Source organism: Dipodomys spectabilis, unplaced genomic scaffold (genome assembly GCF_019054845.1).
Source record: "Dipodomys spectabilis isolate Male_0828 unplaced genomic scaffold, ASM1905484v1 ptg000215l, whole genome shotgun sequence".
NCBI lineage: Eukaryota > Metazoa > Chordata > Mammalia > Rodentia > Heteromyidae > Dipodomys > Dipodomys spectabilis.
Window position 1 is genome coordinate 8,935,299 of NW_024870892.1, and position 22,719 is coordinate 8,958,017.

Genomic DNA, 22,719 nt, shown 5'->3' on the forward strand with positions numbered 1-22,719 from the left:
GGGAAATTACTAAAATACCCCTGACAGCAGCAGTGAGCAAAGGCTGGGCCCAATCAAGGGAGCCAAAGGTGGAAAACCTGGGTGAGACTGAACCAGAAAGAGCCCAGAGGTGACTCAGTACTGTCTTGACTCCTGTTATGCTGAGTCCTTGCCTTCTTTGGCTTGCTATGGACTCCCTGTTCAGCCTGCCAATACACAAAATAGACCATATGGCCACAGTACTGAGTAGCTAAAGTGTCAAGACTGCTAGTATGGGATTGGCAACAGGTGGGAGGCTCACATCTCAGCCCAGGAACAGAAATTTTTCATCACTTCCAATAGAGAGGCAGAAGTATCCCTGTCTGTAGCAGTCACCAGTTTACATCAAAGTGTGCCCAGGAAAGATCCAAACTGAGGCTCTAACCAGTGGCAGATGCATACAAAATGGAAAAAAAAAAATATCCAAACATGTAGATCTGTTGAAAGGTCCTATGTCTAGGACAACAGAGCCAATCAAGAGAGGACAGGATAGAGCTGATGCCCCAGATCAAGGAAGGAAGGAAGAGGCAATGGTAGGAAAGAAAGGCAGGTCAGAGGGTTAGGAAGGTGGCTCAGAAGTAGAGTGCTTGCCTCGCATGCATGAGGCCCTGGGTTCGATTCCTCAGCACCACATAAGCAGAAAAAAGTAGTTCAATGGCTCAAGTGGTAGAGTGCTAGTCTTGAGCTGAAGAGCTGAGGGGTAGCGCCCAGGCCCAGAGTTCAGGCCCCATAACAAGGAAGGAAGGAAGGAAGAAGGAAGGAAGGAAGGAAGGAAGGAAGGAAGGAAGGAAGGAAGGAAGGAAGGAAGGAAGGAAGGAAGGAAGGAGAGAGACAGAGAGAACGAAAGCCCACCCCCTATAGCCCCAGACCCCTGGTTCATACAGAATGAACTGAGAAAGAGCAATGAAAACACAGGACTGCTCTCCCCAGACACTGGTGGCCTATGGGTAATGAAGTAGATCCCATATCCTGTGTTAGGAAGTTGCGTGCCCAGACTAGGATCTGAGAACCGGAACTGTTGCACACCTCACCCAGGTCCCAGTCCACATGTTCCATTTCTGCCAAGGACCCACCCGTGCGTATAGTATAGTGAATAGCCTTCAGTGATACCTAAGCAGAAGGGGTATTCTGAAGGAGTGTCTCATGGGCAGTGTGGGGAAAAGGCAGATGGAAAGTGGGACCCTCAGGGTGGGATAGCACCCCACAGTATACTCACTATGGTGCGGTCAATGGTATGTAAATAGTAGGAGACTGGCTTCCCCGTCCATGACACCGAGCCCTTCAGGGGCGACAGCTCTACCACACGCATGATGGTACCAATGTCTGCAGGGAGGAGACAGGTCAGGGCCGTGTCTGGACCAACCCTACAAGAGGCGCATGTGCACATCATCGCAAAGGCCCTGGCAGTTAGGGAGGGGGCAGAAAACTTGAACTAAAGCCAACCTCCTGAAATGTGGGCCAGGCCTATGACCATATCTACCCACTACATTGAGTGTGACTAACAATGTCTCCAAGCCTGATCCAGATACCAGAGCAGGGATGATGGGGCCAGCTCTTAGAGATGCAAGCCCAAGCAGCAAGCCCAATCAAGTAGACTCACAAGAGCCCTTGTTTGTTGTTGCTCTTAGTCATAGGGCTTTAACTTGGGGCCTGAGTGCTATGCCTGAGCTCTTTTGCTCAAGGCTAGTGCTCTACCACTTTGAGCCACAGCACCACTTCGGGTTTTCTGGTGGTTAATTAGAGAAAAGAGTCTCACAGACTTTCCTGCTGGGGTGATTTGAGCCGTGATCTTCAGATCTCAGCTTCCTGAGTAGCTAGGATCACAAGTGTAAGCCACCAGAGACCAGCAAAAGAGCCCTGCTTTATAACCTGGAAAGAACTTAGATGATGACTAAGAGAATGGCCATCACCTAATGGAACATGGCCTAAGGGAGCAGGCCAAGGAAATCCTGTAGTGACCAGTTAGTCTGCAGCTTTGTCTACCCAAGGCCTCTTCCTGGCTTTAGGGTCTGTGATTCACCACTACTTTCTCTTAAACTACAAGTCTCATTTGAAGTGATTCTACCTCCAGGGGAGGCTGGACAATGACTGGGGATATGTGTGGCTGTCAAAACAGAGATGCTCCTGCCATGTAACAAATGGAGACCAAAGCATTACTCTACATTCTACAGTGCTCAGGATGCCTTCACAGAGGACTAGGCCCAGTACCACTATTGCTCAGGGAGTCTCCTTGTCCTAATGCACCTCAGCAGCTTAAAGTCATTCCACTAACAAACTGAACAAGGAAGCAGAGCACCACCCTTGAGTGAAAAAGCTAAGAAACAGCACCTAGGCCCTGAGTTCAAGCCCCAGGACCAGTGCGCGCGCACGCACGCACACACACACACACACACACGGCAGTGAAGCTCAAGTGCTAGAGTAACAGACTTGAGCAAAAAAAGTAAGAGCTTAAGGCCTTAAGTTCAAGCCCTAGTGAATTGGCACACGCACAGACGCGCGCACACACACACACACACACACACACACACACACACACACACACACACACACACACGGCAGTGAAGCTCAAGTGCTAGAGTAACAGACTTGAGCAAAAAAAGTAAGAGCTTAAGGCCTTAAGTTCAAGCCCTAGTGAATTGGCACACGCACAGACGCGCACACACACACACACACACACACACACACACACACACGCTTAAAAAATTAAGTGGGCGCCAGTGGCTAATATTTATAATCCTAACAACTCAAGAGGCTGAGATCTGAGGATCAAGGTTTGAAGCCAGCTCAGGCAGTAAAGTCCACAAGGCTATTTCCAATTAACCAACAAAAAGGTCCAGTGGACCCATGGCTCAAGTGGTAGACTACCATCCTTGGCCAAAAAAGCTCAAGGATAGACCCTCAGACCTAAGTTCAAGCTCCAGGACCAGCACAAAAACAAGCAAATAAATAGTATCAGGTACTAGTGGCTCACGCCTGTAATCCTAACTATTCAGGAGGCTAAGATCTGAGGATCCCAGTTCAAAGCCAGACAGGCAGGAAAGTCCTTGAGACTCTTCTCTCCAATTAACCACGAGAAAACTGAAGTGGCACTGTGGGTCAAAGTGGTAGAGCACTAGCCTTGAGCAAAAGAGCTCAGGGACAGCACCCAAGCCCCGAGTTCAAGCCCCATGACCACTACAAACAACAACAACAAAATTAAATTAAATGAACATTTCTTACCACTCAAGTTTCTGCTGTTTATTCTGAAGTTCAGAGGTGCAAAGGGTTTTGAGGACACAATTCTGCCACCTGAAACAAGAAAACCCATTACTGCCATTTGTAGGGAAAATAAATTGTGTGTGTGTGTGTGTGTAAAGTGTGAAATTTAAAAGAGTACAGAGAGGAGCCGGGAATGTGACTTAGTGGTAAAGTGCTTGCCTAGCATGCATGAAGCCCTGGGTTTGATTCCTTCCACCAGAAAACTGAATTGGCACTGTGGCTCAAGTGGTAGAGTGCTAGCCTTGAGCACAGAGTTGCTCAAGAACAGTGCGCAGAACAGTACGCAGGCCCTGAGTTCAAGCTCCAGGCAGGACTGACAACAACAACAAAGAGTACAGAAAGAACCTAAAGAAAAAATTCGCATTTTGAGTACATAAATAACAATCCTGTCCATTTTCCTTTTCCCATCAGTGCTGGGTTTGAACTCAAGGTCTCATGTTTGCTCAGGTTGCTTGCTAGGTGATCTGCCTCCAGACATGCTTTTTACTGGTTATTTTGGGGAGGATGGGCGTCTCAGACTTTTTCTGCCAGGGCTAACTTCATTTTCTTTTGTGGTTTTTTTTTTTGGGGGGGGGGGGGTCCGGTCGTGGGGCCTGAACTCTGGGCCTGGGTGCTGTCCCTCAGCTCTTCAGCTCAAGGCTAGTGCTGTACCACTTGGGCCACAGCACCACTTCTGGCTTTTTTTCCCCCCTGCTTATGTGGTGCTGAGGAATGGAACCCAGGGCCTCATGCATGCAAGGCAAGCGCTCTACCACTGAGCCACCTTCCCAGCCCCAGGGCTGACTTCAAACTACAATACTCCAGATCTCAGCTTCTTTGGTAACTAAGATTACCAGAACAAACCACCAGTACCTAGCTTCTGTCCATTTTCTTACAAGAAAAGGATATTATGTCCATTAGGTTAAGCCTAGTGGCAAAATAACTTGCTCTCCAGTTCTCACAAAATCTGCCTAGTTCCACCTTCTACTCAATGACAAACAGAACAAAAGATGGACCCTGAAAAGCAAACCTCCATGGACAGCAGTAACCTTGCACTGTGAGTGGCACCCTGGATGTCCTGGGAAGAGAGTCACAGAAGGACCTAGGGAGAAAGATCACTGAGATCACTGTAGTCCTCCCAGTTTTATCATTACATGGGAGAAGCAGGGCAATCAGCTAGCACATGGAAAAACAGCTTCCTCAAAAACCCAGTGTGCCGTGGCTTGTTTCCCTTTAGAAGGTAGTTGTATCACCTATCTTGTTTTATTTTAAAACAGACTGTAAAGAACTCTAAGGGGCTGGGAAGGTGGCTCAGTGGTAGAGCATTTGCCTTGCATACATGAGGCCCTGGGTTCGATTCCTCAGCACCATATAAACAAAAAGAAAAAAGCCGGAAGTAGCACTGTGGCTCAAGTAGAGTGTTAGCCTTGAGCTGAAGCGCTGAGGGACCCCTCTGTACAGTATGTTCACAAAAAAAAAAATTAAAATTTAAAAAAAAAAAAAGAGCTGAGGGAAAGCGCCCAGACCCAGAATTCAGGCCCCACGCCCGGACTCCCCCCCACCCCCCCAAAAAAGAAAAGAACTCTAAGTAAGGTGTTGTATTTTTCTCTCTCTTTTTGCCAGGCCTGGGGCTTAAACTCATAACATGGACTCTGTCCCTGAGCCTCTCTGTGCTGAAGGCTAGCACTTTGCCACTTGAGCCACAGCACCACTTTTGGCTTTTTCTGTTTATGTGGTAATGAGGAATCAAACCCAGAGCTTCATGCATGCTAGGCAAATGCTCTACCACTAAGCCATATTCCCAGCCTGTGTTGTCTTTCTTATCACAAAACCTGAATTAAAGAATTTAAAAAGGATTTTAGGATTCACCTTTGATATAATTGTTTAAATGCTAAGGGTTGAAAACCAGCTCCATGGTAATTAACTGGTGGTGTTCCTAAAGTTGGACTCATGAACTATAAAGTACCCAGTGGCTTTTCACCCATCAGAAGTCTCAGTGACTCTTCCCATACTGTAAACCTCTTACCAGAGTGGGTGTCTCAGCTTAGCTGTCTGAAAACTCAGCTTTAAGAGACCCACAGGACCACTTCTGCTATCCAGTTAGCAGTCACAACAAATGTTTGAACTAAAGACCATCTTAAATGTACATAATTTTGATTCATATACTAAGTAATCTTCATTGTCAGACTTAAAAAAATTTTTGCACAAGTCAGGTGCTGGTGGCTCACATCTATAATCCTAGCTACTCAGGAAGCTGAGATCTGATTATTTCAGTTCAAAGCCAGCCTGGGCAGAAAATATCTGTGAGACGCTTGGATCTCCAATTAACCACCAAAAAGCTAGAAGTGGAGCTGTGGTTCAAGTGATAGAGTGCTAGCCTTGAGCAAAAAAGCTAAGGGAAGGGGCTAGGAAGGTGGCTCAGTGGTAGAGTGCTTGCCTTGCAAGCATGAGGCTGGGTTCGATTCCTCAGCACCAAATAAGCAGAAAAAGCCGGAAGTGGTGCTGTGGCTCAAGTGGTAGAGTGCTAGCCTTGAGTTCAGGCCCCACGATTGATACCCCCCCCCCCAAAAAAAAACAACCTAAGGGAAGCCCAGTTCTTAGCTCACACCTATAATCCTAACTACTCAGGAGGCAGAGATCTGAGGATCACGGTTCAAAGCCAGCCAGGCAAGGCAAGTCTGTGAGACTCTTATTTCCAATAAACCACCAGAAAACCAGAAGTGGCACTGTGGCTCAAGTGGTACAGTGCTCGCCTTGAGCTGAAGAGCTGAGGAACAGCACTCAGGCCCAGAGTTCAAGCCCCATGACCAACAAAAAGGAAAAAAAAACAAAAAAGGTAAACAACAATGCCCAGGCCCTGAGTTTAAGCCCCAGAACCAGCATACAAAAAGATTAAATAAAGAGGGGCTGAGAAGGTGGCTCAGTGGTAGAGCGCTTGCCGTGTATGCATGAGGCCCTGGGTTCGATTCCTCAGCACCACATAAGCAAAAAGAAAAAAGCCGGAAGTGGCGCTGTGGCTCAAGTGGTAGAGCACTAGCCTTGAGCTGAAGAGCTAAGGGACAGTGCCCAGGCCCAGAGTTCAGGCCCCATGACCGGACCGCCCCCCCCCCCAAAAAAATAAATAAATAAATAAAAAGGAGGTAATTTTGCCGGTTGCTGGTGGCTCACGCCTGTAATCCTAGCTACTCAGGAGGCTGAGATCTGAGGATCGCGGTTCAAAGCCAGCCCGGGCAGGAGAGACCGTGAGACTCCTATCTCCAATAAACCACCAGAAAACCGGAAGTGGTGCTGTAGCTCAAGTGGTAGGGCGCTCGCCTTGAGCTGAAGAGCTGAGGGACAGCGCCCAGGCCCAGAGTTCAAGCCCCACGACCGACCAAAAAAAAGAAAAAAAGATTAAATAAAGATAAAATAAAAATTGAAGAGAAAGCCAAATAAAATTGGAAATGATTATATAAAATTTAAATCAGAAAATTCAAACTAAGACCATTCAAAAGTGTACACATACAGACATGCACACACTTGATTACACACATCCATTCAGATAAGCCCACACCTGGGCTCTCATCTCAAAGCCAGTCAGGCCTTGCTTTCTAGGTCCTGTCCCCTAACAAGAGGGATAGTCTTGTCTAGCTCAATCAAGGTTAGTCCATGTCCCAGCTGTGCCAGCAAAGGGGCAATCTTCACACTCATGGGTGATGGGGGATGAGATGAAACTGGCAGGGCCAATTTGGCATCATCTGAACTTCTGAAAGAGCCATGGTAGAATTAGCCTGCTACTCACTGAGCATGTATTTTACATACAATGCCTATGAGTAAGTAGGGCAGCCAGTTACCACCAAATGCCCTTCTACAGTGTCTCATGTGCTCATCAACACAGGTGGACTAGCTACCTGGTGATGAGCTCTGATGACACAATCAGGTAAGAGGCAGAGGCCTATTTATTATAACAGAAGTCTCTGGCCAACCTATCCCACTGAATCACCCCCATGACAAATGGACATCCTAGCCCCTAGGAAACAAGGCACTGAAGTATTTTTGGTTAGACGTCCCTTACTTCACAGTCAAGTCTCCACGAGAGCCCAGGGAGCTCACATTAGGATACCATAGCTGCATCCTCCAAGGCAGGCAAACCTGGAACCTCTGGGTAATGGGGAGCCTCTGGGAGTCTGGGGAAATATAATGGTCCTTTCAAGGAAGACCCAACCCGCCCATATGTCCCTGGAGAAGAACTATGGCAACTGAGGCAGGGTCCTGCAAACATGCCAGCAGGATCTTTGGAGAGGAGCAGACCAGGCCTGCAAACCACAAACAATGGGCTTACTCTATACAGCTGAAGGAGACCTGGCTCAGGGTTCACAGAGTTCCACCTAAGACATTGGCCCACAGCTTGGCCTCTGGGTCAAGCAGGCTGGAGTCATGAGGGGTGGGTGGAGAGTAATATGTTACCTTCCTTCATGTTTGCAAATCGCTCCTTCAGCTGGTGATCCACCTCAGGACCAAAGGCAAAGTTATTCACAAATATAACACTGCAAAACAATGTTCCAGTTGAGTAAAACCAAGGCTCCATTTCATGTGCATGTAGAGTCCCAGTGCAATGCCACCTGCCCATCCCAAATGCTAAGGATTAATGTAGCAGATGCCACCTGGGGTCTCAAAGTATGGACAGAAGTTAATATCTTCTCTTTAGAATATGCCAGAAAACTGTGAACTGATTTTCACAGTGGGGTGCCTATTGTGAATCTTGATAATTTTTAATTGAAATTTTAAAAAAATGTTTGAGAACATACATGAAGGGGTTAATTGGAAAGGTATACTCAAGTACAGGAAGGAAACGGAAAAGCTATGAGCAAGACAACCCACTGTGAAGACCAATTGGGGGTGAAGGTGACAGGACAGAAATGATATAGATGGTAAGGCTTGATATCAAGGGTGAAGGCACCCAGGGTGCCTTGGGACAGATTTAATAAGGACAGCCAAGAACAACCTCATAGGGACCAGCATGAAAGCTGGGGTCTCAAAGCTGACCCACTCCATTTGAGGAATGTGTAGAGAGACTAGGAATTAAGAGTGTGACCAGCACAAGGAGGTAGCAGATGGTATGGGTGGGACTAACACTCCAGGCCACCTTCCACAGCTGCCACTGAGACATGGCCAGCCAACTCAATATAAACCACCCTAGTTCTTGAGTACCCTGGGATGCCAGCTGTCCTGTCAGCACCACCCAGGCCAGGCCATACCTTGTGTTGGCAATTCGCTCTCTCCACTCTTCCGAGAGGAAATCGCCTCGTTCCAGCTGAGGAAGAAAACACATACACACTTAGTACTTAGGGTCTCACTCAAGCTCTGTTGTCCTGGCCCTGCCTTACTGCCGTGAAGGAAACATGAAATGATCAAAGTTGCTGGAGTGGGAAAGATGCAGGAAACCAAGTCAATGGCTCTATGGGGAACAGGACTAGTGAGGGGTAATGAGCTGAGACCAGCCAAGACTCTGGGAACAGGGCCTGAGCACACGGTACAGAGCCAGCATCCATCCCAGGACAGGAAGGAAAAAGACAGAGCAGAAAGCATTGGAAAGTCTTCATGCTATGAACAAGTTTTCTTACAGAAGTTCTACTACAAAACCCCAGTGCTCTATGTCAGGGGTTGCTGCAGACTTCTCCAAGTAACCTACAGAGGCCTTGTCCAGGCCATCCCCTCTGTGCTGTGATCTGTTCCCTCAAGAAACCAGCATGTCCGGGAATGTGGCTTAGTGATAGAGTGCTTGCCTAGCATGCATGAAGATCTGGGTTTGCTTCCTCAGTACCACATATACAGAAAAAGCTGGAAGTGGCGCTGTGGTTCAAGTGGCAGAGTGCTAGCCTTGAGCAAAAGAAGCTCAGGGACAGTGCCCAGGCCCTGAGTTCAAGCCCCAGGACTGGCAAAAAAGAAAAAAGAAAAGAAAGCTCACTACCATGTGAGATTTGTTCATGTAGCTAGCAGGCACCACTGAGGCTGACCATCTTTACTCCATCACTACCCACAGTGAAAGCACAGATGGCAAGGCAGCCTCCATGTGGCAGGAGTGTAATACATTTGCTGAGGACCCTCACTCACCTGGCTGATGAGTCATCCCTCCGCCAGGTATTAGAGGTGACTAAAATCCATGTCTTTGACAGCCCAGAGCAACACAAGAGTTGCCCTGCAGGCCTGTGGCATGTACTCAGAAAGCACCTGCCAACTTGTCCCTTAGGATTTATGGGGATCTGACCTGTAGGCCCCACCCTCCCAGCCAGGTGTTCCTGGACCTAAATCATTGGTGTGAACTATGTGAAATTTATGCTGAGACCCTTGCTTTCCTCCCAAATCTGGGATGTTGGCATGTGACAAATAGAAGGGCCACATGACAGAACCATGTGACATCCTTTTCCACACCCTGTGCATGGTGTCTGTGTAAGCTCCTGGTAACAATACTCCAACATTTGCTTAGAGTTAGTTCATTGCTAGACTTCTGCATGATTCCTAGGGAGAGGATTCTAGAGGTTTTACCTGTCCCAAGTTTCTTCACCCACATCATACACCTTTTCCCAAGGCAGTTTCTGCTGTGTGTTTTTGTGGTAAACCACGAGGAAAATGGTCACAAACTAGGTTATGAGGTCCTCACATAGGAGGTGGTCTTGGAGCCCTAACATGGGTGATGTTGGCCTCTCTGATGTGACTTCTCTCCTTTGAAGCTCATTGTGCAGAGTCAACTTCAGCCCTCCAACCACATCACTACAAAGCATAGCATGCCACGTGAGCACCACCAGAATTAGCCTTCTTGCACTCATGCAAATCCCTGGCTTGAGCCTGCATAGCAAATTGTGGCTACATAAGAAGAGTTCCTCCCCCGTGTGGCAGGCTGTGACTGTAAAAAGCTGGTTCTCTCCTGGCATTTATAGACCATGACTAAGAGGATGGTTCCAATCACTGCACACCAAGCCAGGGGCTATCTGCCAGTGACCTGACTGAGCTAAATCTGTCTAGGGCCAAATAAATACTCTGGAATCACAACAGTTAGAAAAACTTGCCTAGCCATTGAGCTTCAAGGTAGGGACTCAGGACTGGCAGAAAAAAAAACAGAAAGGGAAAGTGAGGGGCAAGAACACCTAGCAGGGATGACTATGATTCTCAATGCCCTGCAGGAGAGCATTCCATACAGCCTTAAGACTACTACACACCTGCCCCTCAAAGAGACCACCAACAAACAGCAGGATTAAAGCTCCCATCCCTGCAGATAAGGCCTGCATGAAGCACTTCCTCCAGCGAGGAGACTGAGGTAGGCTCCACTTGAACCCAGAAAGAGCCAAAACATTGTCACTATGGGTGAGAGACCTACAGGACGCCATGACCACACACATATTCTGTGGCTTGGTTATTCCTGCCAAAATGTCAAGCAGCAGATAAATAAGCATAGCCACAACTCTAAAGAACTATCTTTCAACTTCACTGGAAACGAAGGAAAGCCAGCATAGACTCAACAGAGGGCATGAAGGCTGAAAGGTGCCAGGGCCTGCAGATACAGCCCAGCTACCTGTCCTGGTAAAGAAGCCTTAACAGATTCTCTAGGAGCTGCAGACTCATGCTACCCTGTCACAGTCTGCTGTCACAATCCTGATGTACTTGCTCTAGTCAGATACGTAGGAAGGTACCCCTGTAAGTACTTTAGCACCATGACCACCCACAGTGTCAATGGGTCTGGCACACTTGGGTGTATGACACAAGCCAAGCATAATCCCATCAAGAAGTGCCAACAGCACAGAAGAAAGACTGACCTAATTTCTGCCCCAAATCTGGTTCCAGAGCCCTGGAGAATTGGCAGGGACTGGTAGACAGTACAAGGGAGAGGGCAGAAAAAGACAGGAGTTCTGACTGGGAGGGATTGGGGGTGAAGGGAGCGCAACCCCAGGAGTCTGAGAACTGAACTGAGATGTGACCACAAGAGGGAGCAGTCTAATAGGAAAATCTCTGGCTGGCAGCAGCTTACATCAAACCTCAAAAGCAGGAGGAGGGGCATCCCTAAATGCAGCTCTGAGCCTGGAAAAGTACACTGGGCTATTTTTAAGCTGGCTTTTCTCCTCTGTGTTTCTCAATAATTGAAGACAGGACACACAGTTTGCCAACCAGAGTACCACATTAAAGCCACAAAGCTGCTCAGAGGCATGTTCCAATATCAGGACACAAGTTCCTGCCAAAACAGGGGGCTAACCCAGCCAGGCAGACTGTGCCCTCCTGGAGAAGGCTGGCTGTCATATAAGCTACTGTAGGATAAAAGAGTAGGTGCTGCAAAGTCAGACAGTGAAGACTCACATTTGTAAATCCTAGCCAATGAGGAGGCTGAGATGTGAGCAATACAGTTCAAAATCAGAAAGATGAAAAAAAAAAGCCCATGAGACTCTTATCTTCAATTAACCAGCAAAAAGTCAGAAGTGCCAGGCACTAGTGGCTCACATCTGTAATCCTAGCTACTCAGGAGGCCACTGAGAATTGAAAGCCAGACTAGGCAGGGAAGTCCACAAGAGTCTTATATCCAATTAAGAACAGCAGCAACAACAAAAAGTAGAACTGTGGCTTAAGTGGCAGGGTGCTAGCCTTGAGCAAGAGCTCAGGGACAATGACCAGGTGCTGAGTTCAAGCCCAAGACCAGTACACACAAAAAAGTGGAAGTGAGGCTCAAGTCGTAAAATGGTAGTGACAGACATGAGCAAAAAAGCCAAAGGCCTTAAGTTCAAGCCCTTGAGTGACACACACACACACATACACACACACACACTCACTCACACACACACAATGTAGATTGTAGAGACAGAGGCCAGTTCAGACATCCACTGTTGCCCAGTGATATCCGACTGTCATCAAGATCTTGAGAAAGTTATGCCCTTTCCTTCAAATTCTTTTTTTTTTTTTTTTTTGATGGTTCATACACATGGTTAAATGTTATCACCAGTATACTTCCTGGAAGAATCCCTCTCAATCCCAAGTGGCCTCTTTGGCTTCTTCCTGGGAAATTGAGCTTTGCCAACTCCTCTGTCTAGATAAGAAGGCATGGGGAGTGGGGCGCCAGTGGCTCACACCTATAATCCTAGCTACATAGGAGGCTGAGATCTGAGGATCGAGGTTCAAAGCCAGCCCAGGCATGAAAGTCCAGGAGACTTTTTTTTTTTTTGGTCCATGAGGCTTGAACTCTGGGCTTGGTCGCTGTCCCTCCGCTCTTCAGCTCAAGGAAAGCACCTACCACTTAAGCCACAGAGCTACTTCCAGTTTTCTGGTGGTTAATTGGAGATATGAGTCTCCTGGAAGCCAGGCACAGTGGCTCACGCCTGTAATCCTAGCTACTCAGGAAGTTGAGATCTGATGATCGAGGTTCAAAGCCAGTCAGGGCAGGAAAGTCCATGAGACTCCCCGTGCCTTCTTATCTAGACAGAGGAGTTGGCAAAGCTCAGTTTCCCAGGAAGAAGCCCAAGAGGCCACTTGGGATTAAGAAGGATTCTTCAGGGAAGTGTACTGGTGATAACATCTAACCATGTATATGAACCGTCAACTTGGATAACCTTGACATCTTTTAGGGAATCATCATTTTACAAGGGAATCAGGAACATGGACTGACCTAGAAACTTTTCCTTGGCAGGAAGAAGGGTCAGAACAAAAGCCAAACAGGCTTCTAGCCTCATCGGACCTGAGGACAAACATGAGCCTCAGACATGGGATAGACAGGAGAGTCTGTCTAGTCCTCCCTCTCACTGAGGGATAGGATTCTATAGGAAGCTTTAACAAGAGGTAAGAGGGCTGGACCCTCCATCCCAGGCATAAGAGAAACAAGGCAGAAACAGAGAAAATACTTTCTTGGGCAGGGAAACTGGCTCAGTGGTAGAGTGCTTGCCTCACATGCACGAGGCCTGGGTTCGATTCCTCAGCACCACATAAACAGAAAAAGCTGGAAGTGGTGCTATGGCTTAAGTGGTAGAGTGCTAGCCTTGTGCTGAAGAGCTCAGGGATAGTGCCCAGGCCCAGACTTCAAGCCCTATGACTGGGGGGGGGGGGGGGGGGGGGGGGGGAGAGGGGAGGAAGGGGGAAGCAAAAACAAAAAACAAAAAAAACTTTAACTCAGTTCTAGAGGCCAGCACTGTCCAACACTAAAAGCAGATAAACACTATGGGACAGGATGATCACAGACCAACAAAGCACATAGCACAGGGCAGAATCTCTTTGGTATCTTTCAGTAAAGGATATCTCATGTTTCTGACCCCTGCCACTGCCTCCCAACATGGCGTGTGGCTTCCCTTCCCTTCCCTCAGTGATGCATATACCCTCTGCTGAATAAAAAGGGTGCATCCTAATGAATATGCACAGGAAGGACAGGAGATGCTTGATAATGTCACATGGTCCAGCCTCAAGAATCTTTTGACAGGCATCAACTTCTTAGCTGAGCTAAGAGAACCCTTACATGGCTATATTCTCACTTGCCACAGCAGTAAGGTGAAGGTTAAGGGGTAGTTCAATGATGAGTGTTCATTCATGCCACATGAGGCCCCAGCTCTCACTCAGGATCATGAAGCATTAAAAACAACCGATGAATTAGGAATAAAAGTCAAATGATCCTATTCACTCAGTGTTCACTCAGCCAGCTGCTCATATGTCCTACACGTGAGCCACATACTTTTAAGCAAGGTGCAACACTCAAGGGGGTAGCCCCAAAGGGTACTTCAAGCCAAGGCAACTGTGGGCAGTAGAGGGCAGCATGGCCCACACTCATCTGTGTTTCCACCATAAGTACAAGGGCCAGGGAGCTACACACAACCTATAAGGCACCCCCAAGACCTAAGGACAGAAAGAGAAGTTACAAGGATTTCAAGATGATGTTGGGCTGCCCAGAGCCATGAACCAATGCTAGGAGGCCTCTGCTCCACTGAAACATGAGTCTCCTGCCAGAGTTCACAATCACCTGAAGGACACAGGGACCTGACAGAGACTAGGAATGGCCAGGCTATAGCAAAGACTCTTGGGCCAGCTTCTGGCACTGGGACATCAGAGGGAGATGTGCAAGATGCAAAGTTGCCCAAGGCAAGAAAGAAGTGGGAACAGAACAGGAATCAAGGGGCTGGGCTGGAACCATAGCCGAGGGCATGGAGCGATGGCACTCACTGTGTATTCTGCATGCTTTTTTCCATACCATTTCATCCACTTCCTGAACTCTCTGTCCATGGTCTAGAGGAAAGAAAGCATACAACCCATCAGAAACCTGGTGCAGTCAGGAAGGAACAGCAGGGACCCTGAACACACCCAGATAGCTTGCAGCTCCTGTGGTCCCTTCTGCTCTGACAGGATTGCATTGGCTGGAATACTGTAGTCTATCAGAGACAGTCTGGCTAAGAAACAGCTAGTGTGACAGAGCACACTCTCCAAGGCCAGATTCCACCAGGCCACAAACTCTGGATAGTCCCACTCTCCAGACCCTGCTGATCCCCCATCTGAGACAGAGGCTAAGACAGGGATAGTTAAGCAAGAGTGTAGCCAACACCTTCCAAAAGAAGATGGGAGCTCTGTCCCACAACAGTGGAACCAAGACACAGAGGGCTGGGTGATCTGCTAGGAGGGAGCTGAGTATTGAAAACACAGGTGAATCCTTCTTTCAGCTATTAACTCCTTGGGCTGGAAGAATGCCTTCCACACAGGAAAACCCTGAAGCAGTGGAATGCAGAGTACCAGGTGTCATCTTGTAAGCTGTCCATACAACTTCACTCAGAACTACTAACTACTCACCTCCGCGTACTTGGCTGGGATGTCAGCTTTCTCTACTCCATAGTGATGTTTGCAGTTGGTGGCTGCAGCAACCTGGAGGACAACCTGGCCCACACCTTCAACCAGAGAAAGAGAGGTCAGAGTCCCATGCAGCATTTGGGAGTAGCTTAAGAGCCTATGGGGGCTAGGCCAGAGTCAAGGGCATGACCACTTGACAATATCCACTGACATAGAGTGGAGACCATAGGACTCCTCAAAAACACATTGCTCTCTCAGGTCACTCAGCCACGTCTAGAGAGCAGATCTGGGCAGAGGTCCTACCATGAGTCAGCTATCGCTGCTCCATCACCTACAGCAGCACTCAAACACCAGAAGCAGTTTGCTCCCTGCAGCTATGCATGGGATGGCTGGTCAGACCTAGCATAGCTGCACAAGGCTTAGGGGCACCTAGAGTGGTGCCCAAATTACTGCAAGTCATGGCTGCAGTGCAGATAGGCAGCATGTGGCTGGCTACTCATGCTAAATAGCACCTTGAGTTCAGACATGATCAAAGAGGTCTGAGCTGGAATTGGAGGCATAGCAAGTATCCTTAAAACTGGAAGTCTGGGGCTGGGAAGGTGGCTCAGTGGTAGAGTGCTTGCCTTGCATGCCTGAGGCCCTGGGTTCGATTCCTCAGCACCACATAAGCAAAAAGAAAAAAGCCGGAAGTGGCACTGTGGCTCAAGTGGTAGAACGCTAGCCTTGAGCTGAAGAGCTGAGGGACAGCGCCCCAGGCCCAGAGTTCAGGACCCACGACCGGACCCAAAAAAACAAAAACAAAAACAAAAACAAAAAACTGGAAGTCTTATTTCTCAATGCCCATGCAGGGTCTGAGTAGAAGTGAAATCAGGGTTACACACTCCAGGGTCATGAAAATTGATGCATCATAAACACAGGAAGATCTGCAACTGCCTCTCATACTATGGTAAATTAGTTCTGTATCTCAAGCAGATAACATGTTAAGGGCCACTCAACTTTCGAACACTAGTCAAGTAACAACAGATGGGAGGGCTGTTTAGAATCATGGAAGAAATCAAGTCTTTATCTGAAAAACCCAAGGATAGTATTCTCTCCAAAGTGGAAACTTAACCACAAAGGAACAGTACAGGGGCTTTGGAAGCTGACTAGGTCTTATGAGCTCTGTTCACAGATGAAATTAGCACCTTATGAAAGTGCTAGAAGAAATTAACTAGGCCTCTTCCTGCTCTTCCACTATCTTCCCTGTGAGGATACAGAAAAAGGCAGAGAAACTACAAGGAGGGCTGGGGATGAGCCAGGGCCAACCTTCAAGTCTGGTTACTGAGCCTGAGTTAATAGCTCTTTTAATGCATGTTGATCAAGTAAGCTAGTAAGCCCCACAATGCTAACAATGGCCTTGACTTAGAAGTCAAGGGGCTCTGCCTCAGGAGCTCTGCTCTGGTGAAGGAGACACACAAACTAACAGTCTCTTAGGGATGCAAATGTGGACAAAGTTATGAAAGAAGCCAAAATGGCCAGGGAAGCAGGAATCTGAGCCTCAGTGAAGGACTTCAGGCAAGGAGCAGGAGCACAGGCAGGGAGCCTACCTTGGCATTTCCTCTCCGAGAATGCATTTAAGCTTGAATTGCACTCAGAATTCCAAGAACAACTTGCTGGCCATGTCTCCCAACACTCACCGCTACCCAGGTCCACAAACAGATCATCCTCGGTCATCTTGATTTCATCAATCATCTGGGCCACCAGGTCAAAGGAGGTCTCCCCATATACTTCCGGGGAGAAGGGTTCATAATTGTTAAGTTTTTCAGGGTCAGTCACTGAGTGGTTGTAGACCTGCTGCAGTATGTGCCGGAGGAGCCCATTGGATGGCCGTGTATTTAGCTTCATGGGCTGAGTAGTGCCCTTCCACTAGGAACACAGCAACATGGACATGTCACACACCACAGGCAGCTAGCAGCACCACTCAAGACCCAACTGAAAACAACAACAATTAACCACCAAAAAACTAGAAGTGGAGCTATGGCTCAAAGTAGTAGAGCATTAGCCTTGAACAGAAAAGCTGAGATAGTACCTAGGTCCTGAATTCAAGCCCCACCACTGACATAAATATATACACACGTACATGTGTACATACATTCTATGACTGAAAAAAGAAATAAGAGAAAACATGATTAAAACACATAGGCTGGGAATGTGGCTCTGTGGAAGAGTGCTTCCCTACCATGCATAAAGCCCTGGGTTCAATTCCTCAGTACCACATAAACAGAAAAAGCCAGAAGTGGCATTATGGCTCAAGTGGCAGAGTGCTGGCCTTGACCAAAAGAAGCTCAGGGACAGTGCCCAGGCTCTGAGCTCAAGCCCCATGGCTGGGGAAAAAAAAAAAAAATCAGATGCCAGTAGCTTAGGCCCATAATGTGTTCAGGAGTCTGAATAGGATCACAGAAGTTAACCTAGTCAGAATATAACTGACGAAAAAAAGCTGAATTCGAGATGCAGCTCAAGTAGTACAGCATGCAGCATGGAGTTATGAGTTCAAACATTGGTGCTATAAAAAAGTAAGTAAGGGGCTGGGGAGGTGGCTCAATGGTAGAATGCCTGCTTTGCATGCATGAGGCACTAGGTTTGATACTTCAGCACCACATAAAGTAGAAAAAGCCATAAGTGGCGCTGTGGATCAAGTGGTAGAGCACTAGCCTTGAGCTGAAGAGATGAGGGTCAGTGCTCAGGCCCAGAGTTCAGAGTTCAGGCCCCACCACTGACCCTTCCTCCCTCCCCCCCAAAAAACTAACTAAATAAATAAAAACAGAGTAGTGATGATGTGGGGAATATCAACACATGCCATTAACATATGATATGCAGGTCACTAGACCTAAGATCATCTTATACTTATGACTTAGGAGAGACCCTCCAGGCCTCTGACTTAGGAATGCCTTCTAGTGCATCATCCTTAGTCTCTTCTACTGGCCTTGGCACTTTCTAGAAAGCAGACCATGCTTGGACATAGGATATAAGCACTCTGCAACTATGTTCTTAACTTATCTGCTGAATCAGGTGAGGGTGAAATGAGGTTTGGGATAGGTGGACCAGGCTGAAGTTAGTGTGGATGGGGGCTAAATGTTGTAGGCCAATTGCAGGACAGGAAAAAGACACAGGTGTGTGTGTGTGTTTGTGTGTATGTGTGTACACAATTATGTTGTAGGCCAGTTGCAGGACAGGAAAAAGACACAGGTGTGTGTGTGTGTTTGTGTGTATGTGTGTACACAATTATGTTGTAGGCCAGTTGCCGGACAGGAAAAAGACACAGGTGTGTGTGTGTGGGGGGGGGGGGGGGGGTGTACACAATTATCGTCTATAGTCAGCTTGCTCCTGACTGTTGCTGCCTGACCCCCAGTCATCCTGCCAGTCCTTTCTCTCCACCCATTGGCCAGCAGGAGTCCAAATGCCTGTCTGGAGGGCCCGGGAGCCAGTACTATAAAGACCCTCATGGAGCAGAGGGGGCAGGGATGTGTTTTGCAGCCACCTACCAGCTGGTGGATGCTGTCGATAGCCCGGTTGTACTTGTCACATAGCCGCTGCATACTTTCAAAGCTGTAAAAGGAAAGGAGGGTACAATCACAGAAGCCAGAATACACCAGGTTTCACGGACTAGCAGGAGTCCCTGAGTACAATACCTGTGCCTCAAAAGTAATTTGAGGGGCTGGGAAGTTGGCTGAGGGTAGAGTGCTTGCCTTGCATGCATGAGGCCCTGGGTTCGATTCCTCAGCACCACATAAGCAGAAAAACTGGAAGTGGTACTATAGCTCAAGTGGTAGGGTGCTAGCTTTGTGCTGAAGAGCTGAGGACAGTGCCCAGGCCCAGAGTTCAGGCTCCAGGACCAACAACAACAAAAAAAAGTAAATTTGAGACATGTTTGAGCCCTAAGTCAAATCCAAGGTCAAGCTGTACTCAACAAATGTCAGTCAAGCCAGGCACCTCAAGTCCATAATTTGAAACTATTCAGAAGGCTGAGATCTGAAAATAATGGTTTGAAGCCAGCCCAAAGCAGGAAAGTCTATGAGACTCTTTGTTGCTGTTGTTGTTGGCTGTGGGGCCTGAACTCTGGGCCTGGGTGCTGTCCCTCAGCTTTTCAGCTCAAGGCAAGCGCTCTACCACTGAGCCACCTTCCTAGCCCCTCTAAGAGACTCTTATCTCCAATTAATCACAAAAAAGTTAAAGTAGAACTGTGATTCAAATGGTAAAGTACAGCCTTGAGCAAAAACAAAATAAGCTAGAATATGAGGGCTTTAGTTCAAGCCACAGTATAAAAAATAAATAAAAACTCCATTTCTACCCAAAGTTGCTAGTCCTTGTGAAGGTCCTGAGTGGCAGGAGTGTGTTCCATTTGGATAAGGCCACTTTTGGGCTCCTGACTGGCTCTGGTTAGCACAAAGCTCAAGCCCTGACTATAAGGGTGGCACTGTCATACCTTTATCCTTGGAAGAGGGGCAAGGTTGGAAATCAAAGTAACACATGTGGCTGGAAATGTGGCTTAGTGGTAGAGTGCTTTCTTTACCATGCATGAAGTCCAGAGTTCGATTCCTCAGTACCACATAAGCAGAAAAGGGCAGATATGGTACTGTGGCTGAAGTGGTAGAGCACTAGCCTTGAGCAAAAGCTCAGGGACAGAGCCCAGGCCCTAAGTTCAAGCCCCAGGACTGGACAAAAAAAAAAAAAAGTAAAACATTGTTAAGGGATGAAGCCTCTGTAAAGCAAAGGCTGAGGTGTGACTCAATGGGGAGTACTTGCCTAGCTACAAGTTTTGATCCATCCCCAGCACTGTAAAAGGGGAGGGGAGGGGAGGGGAGGGGAGGGGAGGGGAGGGGAGGGGAGGGGAGGGGAGGGGAGGGGAGGGGAAGGGAGGGGAAGGGAGGGGAAGGGAGGGGAGGGAGGAAAAATCCAATTCAGCTTCCAGGTTGTGAGCAAAAATGGGTGGCAGAAGGCTGATACACCCAATACCATGGGGACAGAAGCTATAGTACCTGTTCCTTCCAGGCCTTACCCTAATACCTATCTGGCTGTCTATATCTTCCAATAAACCAGTAAAAGATGAGAGTGTTCCTGTGCTCTGATAGGGCAAAGAAGAGCCCATGGCTAGTCTCCATCCTAAGTACAGATACCCAGGCAGGTACTTCAGGGCCTACAGCATGAGGCCAACTTCCTAAGTCCCCTGACCTTAAGGCCTACTGCTCTGGCATAAGTATGACCTTCTCCTTTCCTATTCAGGCACCAAATGTCAATTATGGAGTTGGAGGCTAAGGCCAGGGAATATAACGTGGTCACAGAGACTGATATTGCTATCAGTTAAGTCCCTCCATTTGGAACAATGAGGTTGGAGATCAGGCAAAGCACAGTGGGCAATACATCCTGGGAAGTCACTCAGAGCCACTCCTGGAATAAATGCAGAGCAGAACAGTCCTGCAGTTTTGAACAGGACAGCTCTGTCCACTTCAGACCTCCTAGAACTGAACAGGCGCCAGCCAGAGTTGTCCTTTCTCAAAGAAAACAACAGATTCCAGACAGACATTCCTAAGATGCCTTGCCCTTCTCCACCCACTTTCCACTAGGAAAAGTGCTAGAAACAGCCATGGCTACTAGCCACACCCAACCAAGGTACACAAAGCTTCCAGAGCCCAAGACCAGCCTCCAGAAGGCTCTGGGCAGAACAGCTGTTATAAAAAGAAATGGCACTGTGACTCAAGTGGTAGAGTGCTAGCCTTGAGCAAACAAGAAGCTCAGGGATAGTGCCCCAGCCCCGAGTTCAAGCCCCAGGACTGGTAAAAATGAATAAATAGATAAATAATTTAATTTTTTTTTTCAATTGTGGGGCTTGAACTCTAGCCCTGGGCACAGTCCCACAGGTTTTCAGCTCAAGGCTAGAGTTCTACCACTTGAGCCACAGCCCCACTTCCAGTTTTCTGGTGGTTAATTGGAGATAAGAGTCTCATGGACTTTACTGCCTGGGCTAGCTTTGAACTATGATCCTTAGATCTCAGCCTCCTAAGTAGCTAGGATTACAGGTGTAAGCCACTGACACCTAGCTTGTATGATAAATATTTTTAAAAAGAGCCCTTGATATCTCAGGGTAATTTCACACGCACATGACTTCAAGTCTGGGGAACTTGGAGAAATCAATCATGTCCTCTTTGTGACAGCCTTCCTAATCCTTGATAAACACCAGCAAAATAACAAGGGAGCCAGGGAATTCTATGAGGGAATATATCACCAGTGCAGACCATCTGAGGGGCTGGTTCTTACTGTGTTCCTGCCTAACTTGAAGCATGACTTCAGCAGGAAAGTAAAAAAGCTGGACATGGACCACTTACCTTTTGGTATCATAGTCAATTAGGACATAGTTTTCCATAGCCAGCTTGAGGTCGGGAATTTCCTCACAGACCCATCTGGAACAAAGAAGCAGAATAGCCATCGTTTTTCTAGAAGCCTATATGCTGCTTTTCAAGCCTCATCCTTTATAGACAGCTTTCCCTGATGCCAGTTGCTCTCAAATATAAAAACAAAAATCTAAGCCAGGTGGGCCTGCGAATGTAGCTTAGTGATAGAGTGCTTGCCTAGCATGCATGAAGCCCTGGGTTTGACTATTAATACAACATAAACAGAAAAAGCCTGTAATACTAGCTACTCAGGAGGCTGAGATCTGAGGATCAAGGTTCAAAGCCAGACAGGGCAGTAAAGTCCATGAGACTCTTATCTCCAATTCACCACCAGAAAGCCTGAAGTGGCACTGTGGCTCAAGTGGTACAGCATTCGCCTTGAGCTGAAGAGCTGAGGGACAGTGCCCAGGCCCAGAGTTCAAGCCCCACAACCGGGGGCTGAGGGTGGGGGGGTACTAGCCAGGTGCTGGTAGCTCACACCTATAATCCTAACTACTCAGGAGGCTAACATCTAAGGATTGAGGTTCAAAAAGCCATCTTGGGCAGGAAAGTTGGTGTAATTCTTATTTCCAAAAAAAGTCAGAAGTGAAGCTGTGGCTTAAGTGGTAGAGCCTTGAGCAAAATACTCGGAGACTGCTCCTAGGCCCTGAGTGTAATCCTTAGGATCAGCACAGAAATAAATAATAAATAAATTTCTCACTGTCCAACTTAAAGTATGAAAGGAAAGCAACAGTATAACAAGTGTGAAGTTAATGAACAGGTTGTGAATCACATTTTATGAAGTTACAAGGCCAAGCAGTACCAACTCTTAGAAATAAAAAGGGAGCCGGGTGCTGGTGGCTCACGCCTGTAGTCCTAGCTACTCAGGAGGCTGAGATCTGAGGATCTCGGTTCAAAGCCAGCCCGGGCAAGAGAGACCGTGAGACTCCTATCTCCAATAAAACCACCAGAAAACCGGAAGTGGCGCTGTAGCTCAAGTGGTAGAGCACTCGCCTTGAGCTGAAGAGCTGAGGGACAGCGCCCAAGCCCAGAGTTCAAGCCCCACGACCAACCAAAAATAAATAAATAAATAAAAATAAAAAGGGAAAAGAGGGAAAAAAAATCTAGAAACAGGTGTAGTGATACATACCTCTAATATAAGCACTCAAGAGTCAGACTGGAAAGTGGGTAGTACTTATCTAGCCTAGACTTCATATGACTCTCACCAGTGGCTCATGCCTGTAATCCTAGCTACTCAGGAGGCTGAGATCTGAGGATCACGGTTCAA

The 22,719-nt window shown here is 47.6% G+C and overlaps 1 protein-coding gene across 2 annotated transcripts in view; it reads right to left on the reverse strand.

The window, feature by feature from the left end:
- Dot1l (DOT1 like histone lysine methyltransferase) overlaps window positions 1–22,719 on the reverse strand; it is a 62,656-nt gene that overhangs the window by 18,497 nt on the left and 21,440 nt on the right. For both annotated transcript variants that reach the window (XM_042697299.1, XM_042697300.1), the window contains exons 3-11: window positions 21,387–21,461; window positions 18,549–18,612; window positions 16,704–16,932; window positions 15,031–15,125; window positions 14,413–14,475; window positions 8,493–8,548; window positions 7,702–7,781; window positions 3,238–3,306; window positions 1,235–1,341 (exon numbers count right to left, since the gene is read on the reverse strand). In XM_042697299.1, coding sequence (XP_042553233.1) covers window positions 1,235–1,341; window positions 3,238–3,306; window positions 7,702–7,781; window positions 8,493–8,548; window positions 14,413–14,475; window positions 15,031–15,125; window positions 16,704–16,932; window positions 18,549–18,612; window positions 21,387–21,461 — 838 coding nt within the window. The remainder of the gene's footprint in view (window positions 1–1,234; window positions 1,342–3,237; window positions 3,307–7,701; window positions 7,782–8,492; window positions 8,549–14,412; window positions 14,476–15,030; window positions 15,126–16,703; window positions 16,933–18,548; window positions 18,613–21,386; window positions 21,462–22,719) is intronic.